This window comes from Anser cygnoides, chromosome 19 (assembly GCF_040182565.1).
Source record: "Anser cygnoides isolate HZ-2024a breed goose chromosome 19, Taihu_goose_T2T_genome, whole genome shotgun sequence".
Taxonomy (NCBI): Eukaryota; Metazoa; Chordata; class Aves; order Anseriformes; family Anatidae; genus Anser; species Anser cygnoides.
The window spans coordinates 8,721,532-8,740,460 of record NC_089891.1 but is presented as its reverse complement, the minus strand read 5'-3'; the positions used below and the strand labels follow the sequence as shown (position 1 = coordinate 8,740,460).

The following is an 18,929-nucleotide window of genomic DNA, read 5'->3' as shown; positions in this document are numbered from 1 at the left end:
TACTGCCACCCGATTTAATTACTGCAAATCCTCTCAGAAGGAAGGCGCCCTGTGAGAGGCCCTTTGCCCTGGGAGGGAGCAAGCCCCCGGGCTGCGGATTGTCTGCCTCTCCGCGCCCCGACCCCCGGCTTGCCGGACCCCACCGCCAGCCTCGGGGGCAGGAGCGGGGCCGGGAGCGGGGCTAGGGCGGCCCCGGAAGGCGCGGGGCGGAGCGGGCGGAACTGGGGCTGTGCCGGGCCGTGCCGGGCCGGGCTCAGCGCAGGCGTGGGGCTCCCGGGCTGTCGCCGCCATGGCGGAGCGCATCGAGCAGCGGCTGGAGGACCGCATCCCGGAGCTAGAGCAGCTGGAGCGGGTCGGCCTCTTCACGCCCAAGGAGATCAGGTGGGGCCGCGGCCCGACGAGCCGTGGGCAGCGCGGCGGCCGGGCTGCGGGGTGCTGATCGCCTCCTTCCCGCAGGGCTGTCCTCAGGAAGGCCTCGGCTCTGGAATACAAGATCCAGCGGAGAGCTCTTCGGAAGGAGGATTTTGTCAATTATATTCAGGTGGGCTCTACTGGGTGGCACAGCGTGCTAGGTCGTGTAGGTCCAGCCCTGTAAGGGGCTAGGAAGTTTTGTAGTTATCTGCTGTTCCTTGAGGCCTCTTCTCCCTTGGCTGGCAGTGTTCGCTCGTAAATGGTTTGTAAGGGCACAGGGTAATGGCCCTAAACTAAAAAGATGAAGTTTAGATTAGATATAAGAAAGAAATTATTTATTACAAGGGCGATAAAGCACTGGAACAGGCTGCCCAGAGAAGCTGTGGATGCCCCATCCCTGGAAGTCTGCTGGGTCAGGCTGGATGGGGCTTTGGGCAGCCTGGTCTAGCAGATGGCATCACTGCCCATGGCAGGGGGATTGGAACTAGGTGGTTTTTAAGGCAGGCCCTTTCCCGCCCAAACCATTCTATGATTCTGTGATGATTCTATTAGTGCGGACTCTTTAAAGGCACACCTGAGAATGAAGTATAGCCAGGAGTTGGCATCTGTTTGGGATGAGAGAGACTTCTTTTGTGTCATGACTCTTTTCCAGAGCCACTTTTCTCTCCAGGATGCAGAGATCACAGTTCCCTGATGTGCTGTGCAAATTGTCTATGTGTGTAAAACATCTTCCATAGTGTCAGGAATTTGGATTGTGCATTACAATTCTAGGAATGAGTGGGCTGCCAACAGCTCAAGTCTGGAATATAATGTGTAATAAAAATGTTTAAATTTACTTTTAGGCAGCCTTAGAAAAGTAGTGGTCTGACCACAAAATTGTTGCTTATGTTTTCCTGGATGCAATTTTTATTGTCTGTGTGACTAGCTGTAAAGTACTTCATCTGGATTTTTTTTTCCTTCACTATTACATATATTTTAATTTGCTTTTAAATACATTTTTTTCTCCCCACTCTAGTATGAAATTAACCTGCTGGAACTGATCAAGAAAAGAAGAGCAGTAAGTTTGTCAGTTATTTAGAATGCAAAATGCTACGCACCGAATTTTCTAGTGCAATAAAAATAACACTTTTTTCTTCTAGCGCATTGGATATTCATTCAAGAAGGAAGAAATTGAAAGCTCTATTGTGCATAGGGTCCATAGCCTCTTCAAACGTGCCACAGGAAAATGGAAAGTAAGTTTGTTTCTTTCATTTATAGTGACAGGTTGAAAAATACCTTTTTGGCATGTTTTGATGTAAAAAATGAATCTAAATATCACTGCCACCAAACATTTTCAGTAATACAGAGGAGTGTAATAGGAAGAACTAAGCAGAAGTTTGGTCTTACATTTAGCAGTGTCCTAGAAGTAGATCATTCACATCAAACATTTTTTGTACACAAACAATATTTTGTCTTTTCTCAGTTGTTAGTCGTCATCTGTCTTCAGCCATATATTGCTGTGCGAGTTTGGTGTATCTGCTTGAAAGGACTAGAAATGGAATGAAAAGAACTTTAACTTGCTTTGAGCAAAGACTGTCGTGATACCTCTTAGGGTAAAAAACCTAAGTGATGTATTGAAGGAATTATTACAGTGAGTTCTTTGTTGAGTTCAGCAAAGGGTGTATATTGAGATGGAAGGCTGGTTTTCTTCAGATGTTTTGCAGGAATTTTAAAATCTAGAAAAAAAAGTGAATTTGGGATTCAAAATTCGTTCTCTCTGCATGCCAAGTGGTTGTACCAAGTGCATGTTGTTTGCTTTTCAATGTGAAAAAGTGATTTTGTACTTATTTGTAAAGTTGATTCTCTCTCCCTTGCATTTCCACCAGGAAGATGTTCAGCTTTGGCTGTCACATGTTGCATTTTGCAAGCAGTGGGTGAGTTTTCAAAATGCTTATCTTATTGATTCAAGACACTGGGTTACTGGTCAGTCAGGCATCTGGAGCTTGTGTTACACGGCAGGGAACAATTTTTTTCTGCAACATACTGTAGCACTGAAATCATTTTAATGTTGTGATTGGAGCTGTGTGGGAATTTCAGTGATCTAAGTGCAAATTCTGACTCAGATGAATTAGTATGAATTTTGATGGTTTCTGATTGCATTGAATCTGGAGTATCATTTGGTTTAAGAGTGTCATAACCATGGCTATCCTTTCTCTGGAATGAATGAATCACCTGCCTATGAATTCTGTTTTTGTTCTAAACATTTCTTGTAGTCGATATGCTAAGAAGTTTAATTTTGGCAGTTCAATACTTTGTAAGCTTCTCTGTGCAAGTCTTCATGTCATTCTAGCATTCATTTTCCTTCCTGTACTGAAAAGTTGATCTTGTTATAGTAATGCAAGTGGCCAAGGAAAATGCAGTCTTTACCTTAAAAGTGGTCAGTGAGGCTATTGATTTGTGACTTAAGCAACACTTGTGTTAGTTGTCTAAGTCCAGAAGGTTTGAGTTAACTGTGCTAATGCTCTCTGGTAACATTTGAAAGCAGGTCAATATTAAACATGTAGAAAAACTTATACCAAAGTTAAATAGTAGAGAAGTGTCTTTACTGGTACAATTGCATTGCGACTAGTAACCTTTCATACCAAAACTTTGGTGCTGGTGGTTCAGTTTGGTACTGGAGTGGATAAAACAAAACTACTTCCTTTTTTTTTTTTTCAGAATGCAAAACATCAGCTTAGCAAGGTGTTTTCTACCATGTTGGCCATTCATTCCAATAAACCAGGTAAATAAAGCGTGAGTGCTATGCAAATGACTCTGTATAGGCTGTATAGCATTTGTTTCAAGTTTTCATAGATTTCAGTTCAAGCTATTGGGGTAAAAGTTCCTATTCTCTTTTCTTTGCCTTGTTGCTACGTCAGAGAAAAGGCCTCTGATAGAGGTTGTGCTGAACAATCAAAAGGTGATGTGAAGTGGGAGTCCATGTGCTTTGAATGACAGTTCCCCAGGTAGATTGGGGTTTTGGTAGGTGTTTCAGAGGCACTTGTTGAATACTTGTGGATACTTTTCAGGATTGAAGACATCACCATACATCACTGAATTTGTAGCTATGCTAGATTAAGCTTCCTGGATCTGCTTAGCTTTTAGTCATATTTAACTTGGTCTTAACATGAGAGATCATCAGTCCTATTCCATAGTTGAGCTCATGCCTCAGGGGTAGGTACATTGAACAAAAACAACTTGTACATCCTGGGTAATAGTTTCAAAATGGGTTCTCGTGACCAGCCACTTGCTTTGCATTAAAACGAATTCATTCATATCTTCTGTTGCAGCACTGTGGATTATGGCAGCAAAATGGGAAATGGAGACACGACTCTCGTCAGAAAGTGCTAGGCACTTGTTCCTTCGTGCTTTGCGCTTCCATCCAGAGTGTCCAAAACTTTATCAAGAGGTGAGTTTGTGATTTTCTTCTATGAGAAGTTATTTGATTAGTTGAAGCAAGTCAGTCTAGCAAATTTCTCATATCAGGCTGGCGAAAACTTTTTCCACCAGTGGGGGGAATGTTGTCAAAAAGATTAAAAAATAGATTAAAAATACTTTGTATTGGTAACATGCATCATTTTTTTTGGTTTTGTTTCAGTAAGTCTTGTATTTATGTTTGCAAATTGAGGATTTTGTATTCTCTGAATTAGATTTGGCATCCCTACTGTTTGGTAGGGAGCATGCTTTTCTTTGAGGGCAAGTTAAGGTTTAAAGAATGACTAGAAAATTGGAATTTCTGAATGTGTGAAATGTCTGAGTATATACAGCAGATGGCTATATGCACAAATCTTTAAAAAGCAAGGCTCTCAAACGTGGGATATTGGCAAGAACTGATTTATAGCTTCTCAGACAGAGCTTGTTTTTCTTCATGTTTGTGGACTTAATGTATTTTATGCTTTATCCACCCTGCCTCCATACCCCCCATCTTTTAACTTTCTTGCAGTATTTCAGAATGGAGCTGATGAATGCTGAAAAACAGAGGAAGGAAAAGAAAGAATTTGAACAAGCAAAGATGGACTTGGTAGGTCCCCTAAACTTGAGATACTGTCTGCTTATGTATCACACGTTGGAAAGTGTAGTTTTATGGGATCTATATTAACAGTTTGTTTGAGGACAGCTTAGGGAATGTTTTTGTTCATGCCCTGTGTCTATGTTAAACTTTTTGAGTGTTGGCTGATGCTCAGCTCAAATACTTTATGCTATGTTTTTTCTTTACATTTGTAAAGTCTTTTGTTACATCCCCCAGTTTGAAAGTTAGTAGTCATTTCTGGAAAGGAATATTTAAAGTGATTTTTTGTTTTAAAGTAAATTTTTATCTCTTATTTCATTATGGTTGGTTTGGGCAATCTAAGATGGATTTAGGTGAAGATGAAAAATTAATATAGAAAAAAATATCAGAAAAAGATGTTGGCAAAAATGGTAGCTGAGGAAGGAAAACAGTTTTTTTTCAACAGTGTTATGCTTGATATTGCAGGGGGAATTCAATTATTCTGAAGAGATTCTTAATGGGGAGCTGGCTCGCATAATCTACAGGGATGCTGCTCAGAAAATTAAAGGTGATTTAACATTTCTTGTACTTAGGAAAATGTCAGTCCTCCAGTTGATAATACAAATAGGTTTAGTTCCAGTGTACACACAAATATAAATTGTCAGATATAACATCTTTTTCAGGATGCCTAGATAATGCCAAATTATAAATGAATAGAAGTAATTTGTTCTGATTTTACAACTGTTCTGCACACTGACACCCCTTCCATTACAACAGCTTTTGGACTGAAGTGGCATAGGTTCTGGGCTTACAGTCTCAAAACTTGTTTGTCTGTTTAAAAGTGTGAAGGGAAGATAGTTTAGAATTATTTACAAAGTTTAGGTTTTTTGGTTTGTTTGTTTTTGTACTGAACACTAGATGACAACTAATCAGCTAGCACTAGTGACAAGGAAGAAAGAATTCAAACTAATAATAAAACAGGTTTGGTGATTTTAAATTAACCAGACTTAGTAAAATTCACCCATTTTATTAAGAGAATTGGCTGAAATAGCTGCAAAGTAGTAGCAGGTATCTTTGAGAAACCAGGACAGATGAAGATGTTTTAGAAGGCAACAGGCATAATACAATAATGATATTGAAAGTAAAGGGGAAAAAGAGGATATTAGAGGAAACTACAGGAAGAGTTGGCTTAATTTAAATTCCTGGAGAAATAGTGGAATAAATAGGTATACAAATGATTTGTGAACACCTAAAAATAAGGTGGTGAGTAATGATTGATAGGGATTTGCTGTGAAGTCATAGGTCAAGTTATGTTACCTGGCATTCTCAGAGATAAGTTAGCAAGATACAAGGTGGATGGATACAGTTCATTGACATATATTGTGTGCACTTTTGGAGAGGCTTGTCCCATGCGTGCAGCCATTCTGTGTTTTCTTGGATAAATTGAATGAAGGAGTAGAGGAGTTGCTGACATGCAAGTGGAACCAAGCTGGAAGGACCTGTTGGCATGTCAGAGGACAGGACTAGTTTATCACCTTGGAGTCTGGAGTGTTCTGTGTGTCATGACCTTTTTTTGTCACTGGCTAATGTGAAATCATGAAGAATCCAGTCAGGCAATTAGCATAGTAACATATGGCTTACCATATGGCTTGAATATTGAGACTTGCAGAAAAGAGTATCTATCTGAAGGCTGAAAGGGTATCTGTGCCTTGAAAAAAGCTTACAAGGATACAAAAATACAAAGTATGTAATGGGATGTAATATTCTACTTGGTACCATTTTTCCCCTCTTGATTTGTAGGTGTTGAGTTCCGTCTGGCTGTGCTTTCTATTGCAAAGCTCTTTGATTTTACCCAAGATTTGCAAAAAGAAATTCTTGAAAGGTGAGGTTTTTTTGTTGTTGTTGTTTTTTTTAATATGCATGCTCTTATTACTTCCCTAATTTATAGCGGGTTGATAGGTTAATGACTAAAGGTTGTTCCTCTCGGGAAATAAAAATCTAAGGCGTAAGGTGTATGTGAAATATTTTTAAGAAAAGGAAAGTGTCTGAGGCATGCATACTTTTTACAAAAAGATGTTTGTATCTGACTTCAGGATAGGATTTGAAAACCTGCTAAGAAAAATGCAGATGAAATACAGTTGTCACTGAATTATTCCAGCAGTTGTTTCCCTAACTTAAGTGTAGGAACCTTGGAATTTCTGGTTTACTTTGTGGTTCTATATCTTTGGCTTCCCCAATTGTTCTTCTCTCAAAAGAAAGGTGTCTCTGGAAATGTGCCAGTCTAGTTCATGCTATTATTGGAGAATATCTATATTAAAACAAACATTTTTTCTTGTTGAAAGGTAAATTTTTTTCTAACATTTGATTGTTTAGAAATTGAGTGCATTTCTATACCTGATACCAACACAACAACCCTTTTAAACGTACTTGTACAAGAATGTTGGTAGTACAAGGGTATTATAAACACGGTTTGTTAGTTTGCAGACTGAATATGCCGATGATCCTCTTACGTGGGACTACATGGCCCGTCGAGAGCTGGATCTGGGGTCCCTGAAGTCCACAGAACCCACTACAAAACAGATGAAAGTATCCGAAGTGACACAGAGGGAAGAACGGTGCTGTGCAGTCTTTGAAGAGGCTGTGACAGCTGTCCCCACAGGTGAAATATTCTGCCTGCATCTTAACATCTGTTTTTCCTGGCATTTTAGCATACTGTATACTGTGAAAGCTTTGAAGTAGTTGTTGGCAGGCTCTACCATATCTTGGAGGATGCAGGCAGCTTTTAGGTGCAGTTCAAGATCCATTTTGGGGATCTATTTTGTGTGTTATTCAGGTTATCTATGGTCTTGAAAGAATTGCTTAACAAAGTGGTTTTTGTTGCTTATTTGTAATATTAATGTGACTTAACTGATGAGGAGAACAGAAGCTCACATCTAGACAGATGAACAAAGGTTTGGGAATTGTAAATAAAGTTTCCTGAATAAAGGAAACCTGTAGATGGACTGAAGTTCATTGTTGGTTAGCTGTGAGTAAGTAATGCTTTTGAGTTGCAAGTGGAGTAGATATCCAACTTCATCATCTGTCATCATCCTTATTCTCAAAAAAGTCTATCAGGATACCGGAGTGGAGTAGACACAAACTTGCTGCTAATTTAGCCTTTGGGGTCAGGCAGACAAAGGATTTTCTCAACTGCCTGTGAGTGTTGTCACTCCTGCAGGCCCACTGAAAACTGCAAGCAAAGGGTGCACTGAACATTAATTGTGACAGCATGTGCGAAAGCCTCAGCTGAACTAAGGGCTTGATGATGTTTAGAAAGAATTACTGACTGCAGCTTATACTGGGAAGTCATTTTTAAATGTTAATGTTATAAACGCAGGGCTTCTTGTACAGTGTAACATTAAAAAAAAAAGTTGGCATTAGCACTTAGTGCTTGGATTCTCTCTATTCTTTACCTTAAAGACAAATATTTGTGTTTACTGTTGTGATTCAATGAAGCATGATACTATGCCTTTTATTCTACAGAGGACATGTGGAAATGCTACATCACTTTTTGCTTAGAGAGGTGTAACAGGAAAACCAACAGTGAAGAATTAAAGCAAAAGGTAAAAAGGTCATTAGGAAACCATAGCAACAAAACAACACTATTTTTACTGACCTCTAATCTTTCGGCAAGGAGTAAGTTTATTTGAATGTTTATCAGAAATAGTGACAAGTGGCTCTCATTAAAAATAATTTAGTCTTCATCTGACGGAGTAGATTTTACTGTTGGGCTTACATTTGGCCTGCCTGAACATGAATATATCAGTCGTAAACCAGGCTTGTCAGTCAAGTACTGCAAACTCCTCGGATGGGAGTTGCTAGGATTGCAAACTTGTAATCATCCTTTGTGGCTCGGTTCCCTTTTAATACAGTAAAAGAACATTGCTCCGTTGTTCTTTTGCTCCTTAAAGAGGAGGTGTAATTCAAATGCTCAAATTCCGCCTTTATCTTGTAATGTATATGGCCACATAAAGCATTAGATGTATAACTTTTATTGAATTTTAGTGATGTTTTGATACACAAATCCACTGGGCTTCTGGTAATGCTGGGATCTTGTATATAAGGAATAATGCTTATTTTCTTTACCTTTTGTTCTCTATTCTAGAGACTGGAGAGGACACTAAGTGTGTTCAGCAAAGCGCATGAGTCCAGTTTGCTGCCAGAATCTCTCTATAAGCAGTGGGTAAGAGTTGATACAGAAGAATAGACTGGGAGACTGTCCTGCATTGATGCATGCCTAAAACTGCCATTTTGTGTAGCTAGCAAAGTAGGCAATATTGTGTGCAAGGCCTTGCTTTTAACAAAAGACTACTAGTCTCCTGTGATTAGCTGCATCTGCTGTTTTTTTTTTATTTTTTATTTTTAGCTTCAACTATTACTGGAGTCCAACCTTTCTGAGAAGGCTACAGAGGTGGCAGAAGCTGCAACTAAGCGCTTCAGCCTGTCAGCAGAAATGTGGCAGATGAGGCTGCAGGTGTTGATCCAACTGAAGAATGACAATGTGACCCAGTGTTTTGAAGAAGCCTTTAAGCACTTGAAATCTAAGGTCTGTGCTGTTTTTATGGACTTGCATGCATTAAGTCTTGAGCAGGAAACCTCTACCACTTGAAGCATTTTTTTTTCCTTCACAAGGCACACACAGCCCCTAACAGCTTTTAAAGTCAAAAATAAGAGCTTAACATTTCACATGCACATTGCATTCGGGAACATCAAGAAATTGCAGGTTAACTTCAAATTCAAAGTTGTACAGTTTGAATGCTCAGAGGTGATGTTTTGCATGCTCTTTTAGGAGTCATCTGGTATTTGTGTCTTGAAAAGTGTTTCCTTTCATCACTGTCCTGATGCATTGTTTGCCACGTGGAGAGATGAGAGGAAGCAAGCAGGCGATTTGTTCCTTTTCATCTCTATTCTCAGAAGTTACCTTTATATTCCAGTGCTTTGTGATGCACAAGAATTCGTCTCCCATCCCCAGCAACATGTCTAGCAGCTGTCCATCTAAGCAGTATTTGTCCTGTAAGTTAGGGAGGAGACAAGAAGTGATTTCAGTGTGCAGTCCAAAGTTGCCTTGCTAAAAGCTTTGTCTAAAGGGCAGTTCACAGAATCACAAAATTGTAGGGGTTGGAAGGGACTTCAAGAGATCATCAGGTCCAACCCTCCTGCCAAAGCAGGTTCCCTAGAGAGTTCTTACAGCAACTGTGATGTAGAACCTAGTAGATGTGTTGCTGTCTGTTTCTGTAAATCAATCTGAGTTACTGTATTCTAATCATTTGATTTCTCTGCTTACCTTGTAGGGCACTTTGCCGTTATGGGCCCTCTGGGTGGAATGGAGTGAAGGCACAAATAGCAAGCAAGACACAGAAGCTCTCTACCAGGTACTAAGCTAATAGAAATCTTTTTATGACAATGTGTAAGTAAACAGGAACTGTGTGTGGATGGAGCATTTAACAAATGCTTTATACTGTAGTTCCTTCATGGATTTGTTGGTATCAAAGCATTTCAAGTAAAACTGTTACGAAGAGTCAGTTGGATATGAGCTCATAAGCACAAATGTCATCCCCATGCTTCAAAGACATCTAGATGTTTGTAAGCACAACTATTGATGAGCTCTTACTTCATGGTCTGGAATTTTTGCAGTATTTTCAGATATCTGTCTGAACACAAAAAAGAGCATTTTCCAATCTGTGTGAAAATGTCAGTCTTGTTGCAGAAAACTCAAGAACAAAACTGGGACTTGAATCCCACTGTAAATTTTCTAAATTGCTGAGGGCAAAACATTTGTTATTTGTCTGGCATATTTTTTTTTTCTTTACAACATATAACACTTATTTCCAGTGAAAGCTGAGATTTGATTGTTTGCAGAGCATTGTAGAACCCTCTGCATGAAGCGTGATAGGGGAATGTCAAATGCCAGCTGCATGGATTATGGAAAGAGAAATGTATTTTAGATTACAACTAGTATTCTAGTTTGAAAAATATTGGTTGTTTTACATAATACCGGTTTTCAGACATCATTCAGGGTGCTTTTGTCAGTACTTCGTCTCATGAGATCTGCTGTATGTCAGATATGTAATTAGAGAGAAGGTACTGTTTGGTTTCTTCTTCCTTGTTGCCTTTTAATTGTAGTTGGTTCTCTTACTCTTTAACTTGCAGAGATCCTTGCATGCCACAGCTCCTGCTGAATCTGTGACTATGAAAGAAAAATATCTCGACTGGGCTTATAGGAATGGTGGTTATAAGAAAGTAAAAAGAGTCTTTACCAGGTGACAAAAACTTTGAATCTGATTATTCTAGGGCAAATTGTAAAAGGCATAAAGTTTGAAGTTATTTCTGTTTTTACTTTAGCCTACATGAAAATCGTCCACTTTCACTTGACTTCTTCAGGAAGATGATTCAAATCGAAAAGGAGCAAGTAAGTTGCTGAAGATCCAACTAGTGCCTTGTATTTGTAAAATACACTTCTAACTTTGATATGAAATTACGGGTTTATGAATAGTGTCATTAGTTTGTAATTGGTTCATATTTGTCTTCCAAAGTTGATTCATAGCATATAATGTAAAACCAAGTTCCATGGTAACTAATCTTTGGCAATGTGTGGGTATGTATAATTACCATGACTCTTTTACTTTGTAAGAATCTAATCAAGCTGCAGATTCACTTCTGTACAAAATAAACGGTCTTTTAATACCTTCCTTTGTTAGGAATCCTGCAAAATGCTTCATCTGAGAGAATACTATGAACGTGCCTTGAGAGAGTTTGGTTCAACGGATTCTGGTAAGGGATTTTTGTCTTTTCAATTCAATGCTGCCTCCTTTATTTCTGTCTGAACAAAAGTAGTTGTTTGTTCTGTCCTTGTGATTACTGTCATGCAGAGTGGAGCTTAGTTCTTCTGTGCCATTAAGTGTGTGACACACTGCAGCGACACTACACTTGCAGCCCAGGGCCTTTGTTTATGGTAGTCTAGCTTCAGCAGAACTACTAGCAAATAATAGTTTTGAACATTGGCCCGGAATAAGAGATGCACATCACCTTTAATTTACATTTGTGAAAAGTATGGAGCCATGTTTTTATAATAAAGATTTTTGCAGTATGCCTTTTAAGAAAGTAAATAGGTACATTTCCCTGATGCTGTGGGAAGCTGCTGCTAAAGGGTTGTGTTATTTCTGTTCCACCTGGGAGCAGAACCCAGACTTTTGGACTGTAAGGGACTGAGAGGGGGGAGAGGTTTGACAAACCTCGTTGCATTAAGATCAAGAACACTTATAAAAAGAGTGTTTCTTGGTTCGGTTTAGTATGTTTGTTAAATAATATCAAATCAAAATCTAACCAGAACTTTTTTTTTTCTTTTTAAGATCTCTGGCTGGATTATATCAAAGAGGAACTAAGTCATCCCCAAGGCAAACCAGAAAACTGTGGGAGTATTCACTGGCGAGCTGTGAAGATGTTGCAGGGAGATCTGGTGGAAGACTTCATTTCCAAATACACTTTATTGCAAACTGGACATTTATGAAAAACTAAAAATAGTTACAATGTGACATTGTGGATTCTTTTTAAACTTTTATACAAAGGTAAATATGTTTCTGGGTCATATTAAAGTGTACTTTTTTTTTTTTTTTTTACTTTCTTGCATGTGTGAAAAAAATCATCTGCCCCATTGCAGCTGTTACTAGTGTTTCTTCTCAGTGACACGTTGAAGTGCACATTTGGAGAAAGTAGAGGAGTCTGTGAGCACGTTCTTTGAGAATTCTAAGAGATTTCTTCCTGCCTAATCATTGAGATGGAATAATCTTAATGCATCAGCTTTTACACTCTGGAAAGCTAATATTACAACACATAAATGCCACAAAAAACCCACCACAACAACAACAAAAAAACACCCTGCATCTGTGAGTGGTCCTCCTATCTAAGTTGAGTAATGGAACACTGGAGAATCAATCTGTAAAATGATGGTATTTATTTATTTATTGTTTCTTAACCTTGAAGTCATCTGTAACCTTCTTTTCAAACACCAAACAACTTCTGCCACCACCTTGAATTAGAGTTTGCATCCTATGTCATAATTCTGAGAGTGACTATGAAATGTGGAGGTGAGCTGAGAATCTGTTAAAAATGTTCCTGATGTGACAGTAGTAAGTTCTGATCTACACTTCAACCTTCTGTCCTCAAACCCTGAGAAAGTGGCTAACAGTTTTTGAGACGCTGCTGTCCATGGCTGTTTGCAGAACTACATTTTCTGGTATCACACTTGTTAAATCAACAGAAATGCTATCATCAGGCCATTAGCTCATCCTGTAGAGGATTTCTAGGGAAAGTACAGGAACGCGCAGCACTAGTTCCTTTTCTAGTAGCAGAGAAAGGAGTTATGTATCATGTATTCAAAAAACTATGGCCAGCAGTGGTCTCTGCGTGTAAATAAGGCATATAATGGTGTGAGGCAGGTGGGCGCTCAGCCGTGAGGAGGGAGAAGCGGCCGTGCCCCGCCGCTCGGTGGTGCTCTTGGCTGTCCCGGCGCCGCCTCACCGCCAGATTTCGCTCCCCTTCCCGTGGCAGCCGCCGGTTCGACCAGCGGGGCCCGAGGCACGGCCGTCCTTCCCGGGGCACCGCGCCCCTCCCGGCGCGCTGAGGGGACGGGCAGGGCGGGAAGGCGGCAGGGCGGCGCCGCCGTCTCCTCAGGGCCGCGGCTGCGCGTCCGGCCGCCGCCTCAGCGGCTGCGGGGGGGCTCCGGCGGGGCGGGCGGGTCGGTTCGCTTCTCCCGGAGGCGAAGGGGGCCGCTACTGTGGTGCTGCCCAAAGGGCGCGGCGCTCGGCCCATCTCAGGCCGCTCCCGGCAGCCGACGCGGCGCCGGGTGTGTGTGAGCAGCTGGGAGCCCAGCCTGCCGCACCACAGCACCGTGTGGGGGCTGCTCGCCGAGGAGTTCGTCTCTTGTAATGCCCCTGGTGAGGGTAGCTCACCTTGCTTTCGTCGTCGGGGGCCCTCAGATCACGTCGTCCATCTTTCAGGAGTTCCTCAGGGCTTCTGGAAGGTCTGGTCCTCAGCTTTGTCCTCAGCACGGCGGCTCCCACAAGGTGGTTGGACTGTAGTTGGTGGTCTTTGTGCTTATACTTCTGTTTGTCTTCTTCACCTTTGTTAGCAGCTTTCACTATCTGCTGCTGTTCCCCAACTGGTATGTTTTATGTCAGTTTTGGGCCCTGTTCCCCAAATTCAGAGTGGCAGCAGGATTACTGCTGTGACTGAGGAGACTAGCTGGTCTGTGGTGGCTGCTGCCAGGTGTGACTGATGGCAGCAGCAGAAAGATCCAGCCCTGGCATATCTGCTTTCTGAAATCAAAGCCTGTCTGGTTTAAAACTTCTGATTCATCAAGGGAACAAACAGGTCGTCTCCAAGGACTCCAGAGCACTCAAATACAGTAGCCTCGAGCGTAGCGTGAGCCTCGCTGGACGAATCAATGAGAGGCAACCGAATTCTTTAAAACTTTTTTGTAGGTGATGGCTGCCTCCCTTGAATGCATAAACTTTGAGGAGGAGCAACTTCCTGACAAGAGGGAAACTATGAACTGGAAGCCCAGAAAAGTTAAGCCTATAATACTGGGGCAAACCAAAGCAGATGGTGAGTAACGGAACTCTGCTTGAGGAAAGATACTTAAAACCTTTTTGTGATACATGGGAAATGCCTGTTGAGTTACTTTGCTAAACTATTTTCATGTAGATATTTGTCCTTGCCTATGAACGAGTGTGTTTAATCAATAGTACAAAAAAAATTATTTTTTTTGTAAGCCAAAGCGGTAGCATTTCAACATAATTTTAAAAAATAAATACCTAGATATGAATGTGGTGAAGAAGGTCTGCTGGCTCCTCTGCCCTGGTTTAAAGAATAATGTTTCAACAAGAGTTTATGGAAAATCTTTACTTCAGCTAGTGTTGTGATGTACGCCTGTTTCTGACATTTCCGAGCATCTGAAACCTAAAGAAGCACTTGAAATAGCATCTATTGTAATTACGCCATTAGTTAAAAAGCACGTTCACACACCTGGCCAAATTATTCCATCTTAAGCATTTAATTGTTCCCATTTAATTCCTAAATATCTCTGTTGGCTTTCTTTTGTTTTTAGAATGTTTGCGGAAGAATATTCCACGTATTCTTGACAGTGACTCTGAAGAAAGTGAATTCTCTGCTATCTCTCCCTATGAAGATGATGTCAGTCGATCTCCTGTTGGCTATTATGTACAGCCTGACCTAGAAGACCTGGATGGTGAAATCTCGAATATGCTTGAGAATGTTACTTCTCCTGAGCAGCAAACTGCTTTGGTGTATGAGGTGGAGGACTGGGATAAAGAATTGGAGGACTCTGAAAGTAATCCTTATGGTGAGTACAAATTTACTTGTGCTTCATTTGAGTATGTGGAGGTAGGTGCTGTGTAGGAAAATGTATTAAAATAACTCCATGTTCTTTTTTTTTTTGAATCATTTTATGTTTACATTTACCTCATGGATTTGTAACATATAATTCTGTTGCCAAATATAGGAGTTATAGGCAATGTTGTCAAGTTCACATGTAAATCTTGCTTGAGCAATTGAATTCTTAAGGAGTGAAACAGTAAGAATTGTGTATGTGTATCGAGTTTCTCTGGAGAAGTTAGCACTCTATTGTAATGCATCTTTGTTATCCTGAATCAGAAGAGAGAAGTTCAGGAACTCTCCTTCCCTCCTAGCATCCAGCCATAATGTCTGTCGAGAGTGTGGGCTTTTTGGGTGTGGAGCAGTGCAAGCACTCAGTCTCTGTTCTGAATATGGTTTGTTGTTGCTTTTGCTGTAGGTGTTTTCTATGTTGTGTGGTGGGTTTTTTGTTTGCTTCTTTGGTATTTTTTTGATTTGAGGGTGTTTTTTTTTTTTATTTTACTTTGAAGCTTGATTCTCTGAAGTCTTTGTGCATGTAATTGACAACGTTCCTATCGGCCCCACAGACAAAAGTGCAATGGATAGAAGCACTTTCATCTATATCTTTAGAGTCATATTAATCCTCTGGTTTGTAATCTGTTTTACAGTGACTCGTGTTGAACTGAGACACTCAGGTCAGGCTGTGTTGGGATAAAACAACTGGATGGTGTTTAGCCAACAGTGAGCGATAACCTGCTGTGTCTTTGTGGACACAGAATAGAACCGTTTCCATTTTCTTCTCATTACTGTGAATGAATTTATTGGAATTAAATACACACAGTTCGTCCTTTGTATAGGAAATGCCAATTCTCTGTTTATTTTAATTCCATAAATGGCTGTTGAATTCCAGTTCCATAGGTTGATAACAGAATGAACTGGGAAAGTTTTTGCAACCTTCTATAAAATCAGAATGATTTTATAGAATATAAATATAGTAATATTGGGAATATTGCAATATAATATATATTGCAATATAGCAATAGTGGGAACATAGAAGTTGCTTTTCATACTGGGTAACCTGAGAAAAAGACTGATTCTTTTATGGGTGCTAATTCCTTTTTGTATGTTTCCCTCTTTATTCTGGGCTGTCCTTTAAATCTCTTGTCTGTTCAAATTTATGGAATGTTTTGATTTTTTTATTATATATTTTTTATTGGAACTATCACAAGTTCTTATCTTTTCCTGTATTCAGTTAAGTCATCCTGACCTGTAGCTTATGCTCTTCAAATGCTCACAAATTTAGTTGAAAGAAGCTGTGATTATGGGACTCGAGTGCTTGCAAAACTGAATACGAGTGCCTGAGTTGTTGACTACTACAAATCAAAAACATGCTTGGTTGATCATTTTATGGCATTTTAACTTCATTGAAAGCAGGCGTTTTTAAAGTTTGTCCTGCAGTACTACTGGAAAACTGGCCAGTGGATGTACTGGCCTTTCAGTGTCTGCTCTCTAGAAATCTTTTGCTTGTGTAAAAGGACTTTGCTCTATTTTTGTGCTAGGTTGGTTAAATAAACAATTATTAGGCTTAATTCTAGGCTAGTGAAAATACTGTTCGGAGGTAGCTTTCACAGAACCCCACCCTTGTGTTTCTGTCCAGGCACCCAGTCTTAAAAGGGCTTGGAGGTATCCTAATTTGGGATGTGGTCGTGGAGAAGGGGGGAAATAAGGGAAATGGCTTCATGGACCTTTTGCGCCTGGAGAGAAAAGAACTGCATACATTTTAAGAGCTGGTGTTAGATGTTCTGAATTCAGGTATATCGTTGAGCTTTTCAGAAAACTATTTTGTCTCAGTGGCAGGAACCTTCATTAAAATGAAGACGTTGTCAAATTCAGCTTTCTGTTTGCTTTGTTTTTAGGTTTAATTCATGAGTGCTGGCAGATCAGACTGAAATTCTTGACTGGAAAATGCTGTAGAAGTGCAAAATAATCTGCTACATAATAACGCTAGTTTTCTAAATATCTTTCATGGTTTACGTCTTTTCTTTCATCTTCTTTAGATGCTGGTGATCTCTACTGCGGAAGCTTTCAGGAAAATAATCTTTTGGTCTCATACTCCTTGCAAGAGGAATCATTGTACAACCCATGTTGTCACCACGCGGCTAGTCTTGCTTTTACACTGCCAGTTAGAGTGACTGAGATTGGCCAGTTTGATGATGCTGATGAATGAGATCAGAACTAAGTACGGCTTCTGAGTTGGATTGTGTTCTTCACCAAGTTGTGTCAAGCCATTTGGCTTGCTTGCAGAGTTCTGCCTAAGGCCCGAAATGCCACACCATCTCTGAAGTTTATCTTAGACTGTTTCTGAGGTGTTTATTAAGCGACCACACCTGACCCCGGGGACCCAGAGTGCAGGTGCTAGCTGCACGCAGTCAGTGTGTTTCTGGACTACTTTCAATTTGTATTATATAGATCTAGGTTGTTGCTAATTAATTGTTTGGGAGGAAGTATTTAATTTCTAAACTTCAGCTTGGTTGCCAAGCTTTGCCAGCTTTGATGTGCTGATACTTGTATGTCTGGCCATGTAACTTCTGCTTTTCTTTTCTTTCCATTTGATGTTATCAAATTGGTTCAGATAGTTCTAAAAACTCTTCCTCCTTCCAACTTCTGTGTTGTAGTTTGTTACTCCATGTCTAATATTCGTGTTTGACAGAATCAGATGTGGCAAATGCAAAATGAGTTGGTTTGTTGCTTGTTTTTTTTTTTTTTTAATGCATTTCAATACGAAGGAATTTGCAAAATATATGTCACATTTATAACACGTATGCGGACATATAGTTGGAGTTTATTTACCCAATAGGAATGCCGGGTGTTTGACTGTCTCCCAGCAAAGGTTTTTCCACATGAGACCTTCTTGCATACAGGCATATTATCTTCCAGTCTCACAGCTGTCTTTGTAACATCCTCACGTTACATCAGATATGTAATGACAAAGAAAATATCTATGGTTATATAATCTTGGTGTGTCCTGCAGACAGTAGTGAGGTAAGGCTCATGATAGATGTGGATATTTTTGCTGTTATTTGTGTTTGACGAATGAGGAAACGAGAACATAAAATAACTCCATAATGTCTCTAAGAGAATAGCTGGAATGAGAACCATATCCTCCTTGCCTTTGCTTTGGAATTAAAGGAAATGATCTCAAATGAAATATGTAAGTGGATTCAATTACTGATCACCTAAGAAACAATAATCTTCTAATATTCATGTTTCATTCATCACTTCTCTCTCAAGAACTTCTTGATGACTTTGACACTGCTCGATATTGAAGCACAGTACCTGTGCTTGTTTATTCTCAAGCAAGGAGTTAACACTGGAAGACTTTTTTTTTTTTTAAATCATCCAATGTGTGAGACTAAAATAATTTCCATATTAATTTGGAAGGACGAAGTGAATGATTTCATTAATCTTCTCCTTGAGAGCAGAGAAGTAAAAGCTTGGAAGAGACTTTTCTTTTGGTACCCTGGAGTTCCTGGTTAAATCTCGGTACGTAGCAAACAACCGGAGTAAAGAGCAGAAGCTTGCTGGTTGGATTGCAACAAAGAGGGCCTGTTCTTTTATTCCTGTATGATGGAGTGCTCTGAGGAGTAGTATTTCCATTGCAACTTACTTCGGCATGCATCCAGAGTACATGCATACACAGAAAGCACAGGCTAACACTCTGTTCTTTCCTCGCACACGAGGAAAGCCCTAGCTCTGCTAAGGCACTGGTGGGTTTTGTTATGTGGACTGCTGTGTATTGTATCAGAGAGAGGGGGAACTGCTCTTGGAGTGGAGTCCTGTGTTAGAACACGCACTTACCTCTGTAGAATAGAAGAGGGAATTGACCATGTCCAGCTTTTTAGGTTTGGATATGGCTTCTTTTTCTAACCTAGAAAACGGGAATAGAACTCTTGAGCCTGATTGTAACTGACTCATCAGCTGGAGTAAAACTGCTGACTTGCACTTATAAATTCAATATTAATAAATATAAATTGAGTGCTGATTAGTGAAGCAACAATAGACCAGTAAATTGTAAAGGTTGTTTGGGGAAAAAAAAACAATT

General features: G+C 40.1%; 2 protein-coding genes across 5 annotated transcripts; both read left to right on the top strand.

The window, feature by feature from the left end:
* Positions 1–216: 216 nt before the first annotated feature.
* UTP6 (UTP6 small subunit processome component) lies at positions 217–11,985 on the top strand. The gene is made up of 19 exons (XM_048064258.2): positions 217–381; positions 457–541; positions 1,427–1,468; positions 1,551–1,643; positions 2,277–2,324; positions 3,109–3,172; positions 3,720–3,838; positions 4,373–4,450; positions 4,904–4,985; positions 6,218–6,299; positions 6,895–7,076; positions 7,940–8,019; positions 8,562–8,639; positions 8,823–9,002; positions 9,748–9,828; positions 10,607–10,716; positions 10,799–10,865; positions 11,155–11,227; positions 11,806–11,985. The coding sequence occupies exons 1-19, from the start codon at positions 290–292 to the stop codon at positions 11,961–11,963; spliced, it is 1,794 nt and encodes a 597-aa protein (XP_047920215.1). The 5' UTR covers positions 217–289; the 3' UTR covers positions 11,964–11,985.
* COPRS (coordinator of PRMT5 and differentiation stimulator) lies at positions 11,884–18,035 on the top strand. Of its 4 annotated transcripts, none has more exons than XM_066980124.1 (4): positions 11,884–12,021; positions 13,936–14,059; positions 14,562–14,816; positions 16,885–18,035. In XM_066980124.1, the coding sequence occupies exons 2-4, from the start codon at positions 13,939–13,941 to the stop codon at positions 17,052–17,054; spliced, it is 546 nt and encodes a 181-aa protein (XP_066836225.1). In that variant the 5' UTR covers positions 11,884–12,021; positions 13,936–13,938; the 3' UTR covers positions 17,055–18,035. The 4 variants fall into 4 exon arrangements, with proteins under 4 accessions (XP_066836225.1, XP_066836224.1, XP_013034454.2 ...); XM_066980123.1 differs by lacking the exon at positions 11,884–12,021 and adding an exon at positions 12,065–13,030; XM_013179000.3 differs by lacking the exon at positions 11,884–12,021 and adding an exon at positions 13,100–13,518.
* Positions 18,036–18,929: the final 894 nt, after the last annotated feature.

Bases quoted from the DNA above. Each gene is read 5' to 3' on its own strand.
- UTP6 (XM_048064258.2), top strand. From the start codon at position 290: ATGGCGGAGCGCATCGAGCAGCGGCTGGAGGACCGCATCCCGGAGCTA. The intron at 7,077-7,939 runs GTGAAATATTCT...TTTATTCTACAG, and splicing joins TGTGACAGCTGTCCCCACAG to AGGACATGTGGAAATGCTAC. The intron at 11,228-11,805 runs GTAAGGGATTTT...TTTCTTTTTAAG, and splicing joins GTTTGGTTCAACGGATTCTG to ATCTCTGGCTGGATTATATC.
- COPRS (XM_013179000.3), top strand. From the start codon at position 13,381: ATGCCCCTGGTGAGGGTAGCTCACCTTGCTTTCGTCGTCGGGGGCCCT. The intron at 13,519-13,935 runs GTGGTTGGACTG...ACTTTTTTGTAG, and splicing joins AGCACGGCGGCTCCCACAAG to GTGATGGCTGCCTCCCTTGA. The intron at 14,817-16,884 runs GTGAGTACAAAT...CATCTTCTTTAG, and splicing joins CTCTGAAAGTAATCCTTATG to ATGCTGGTGATCTCTACTGC.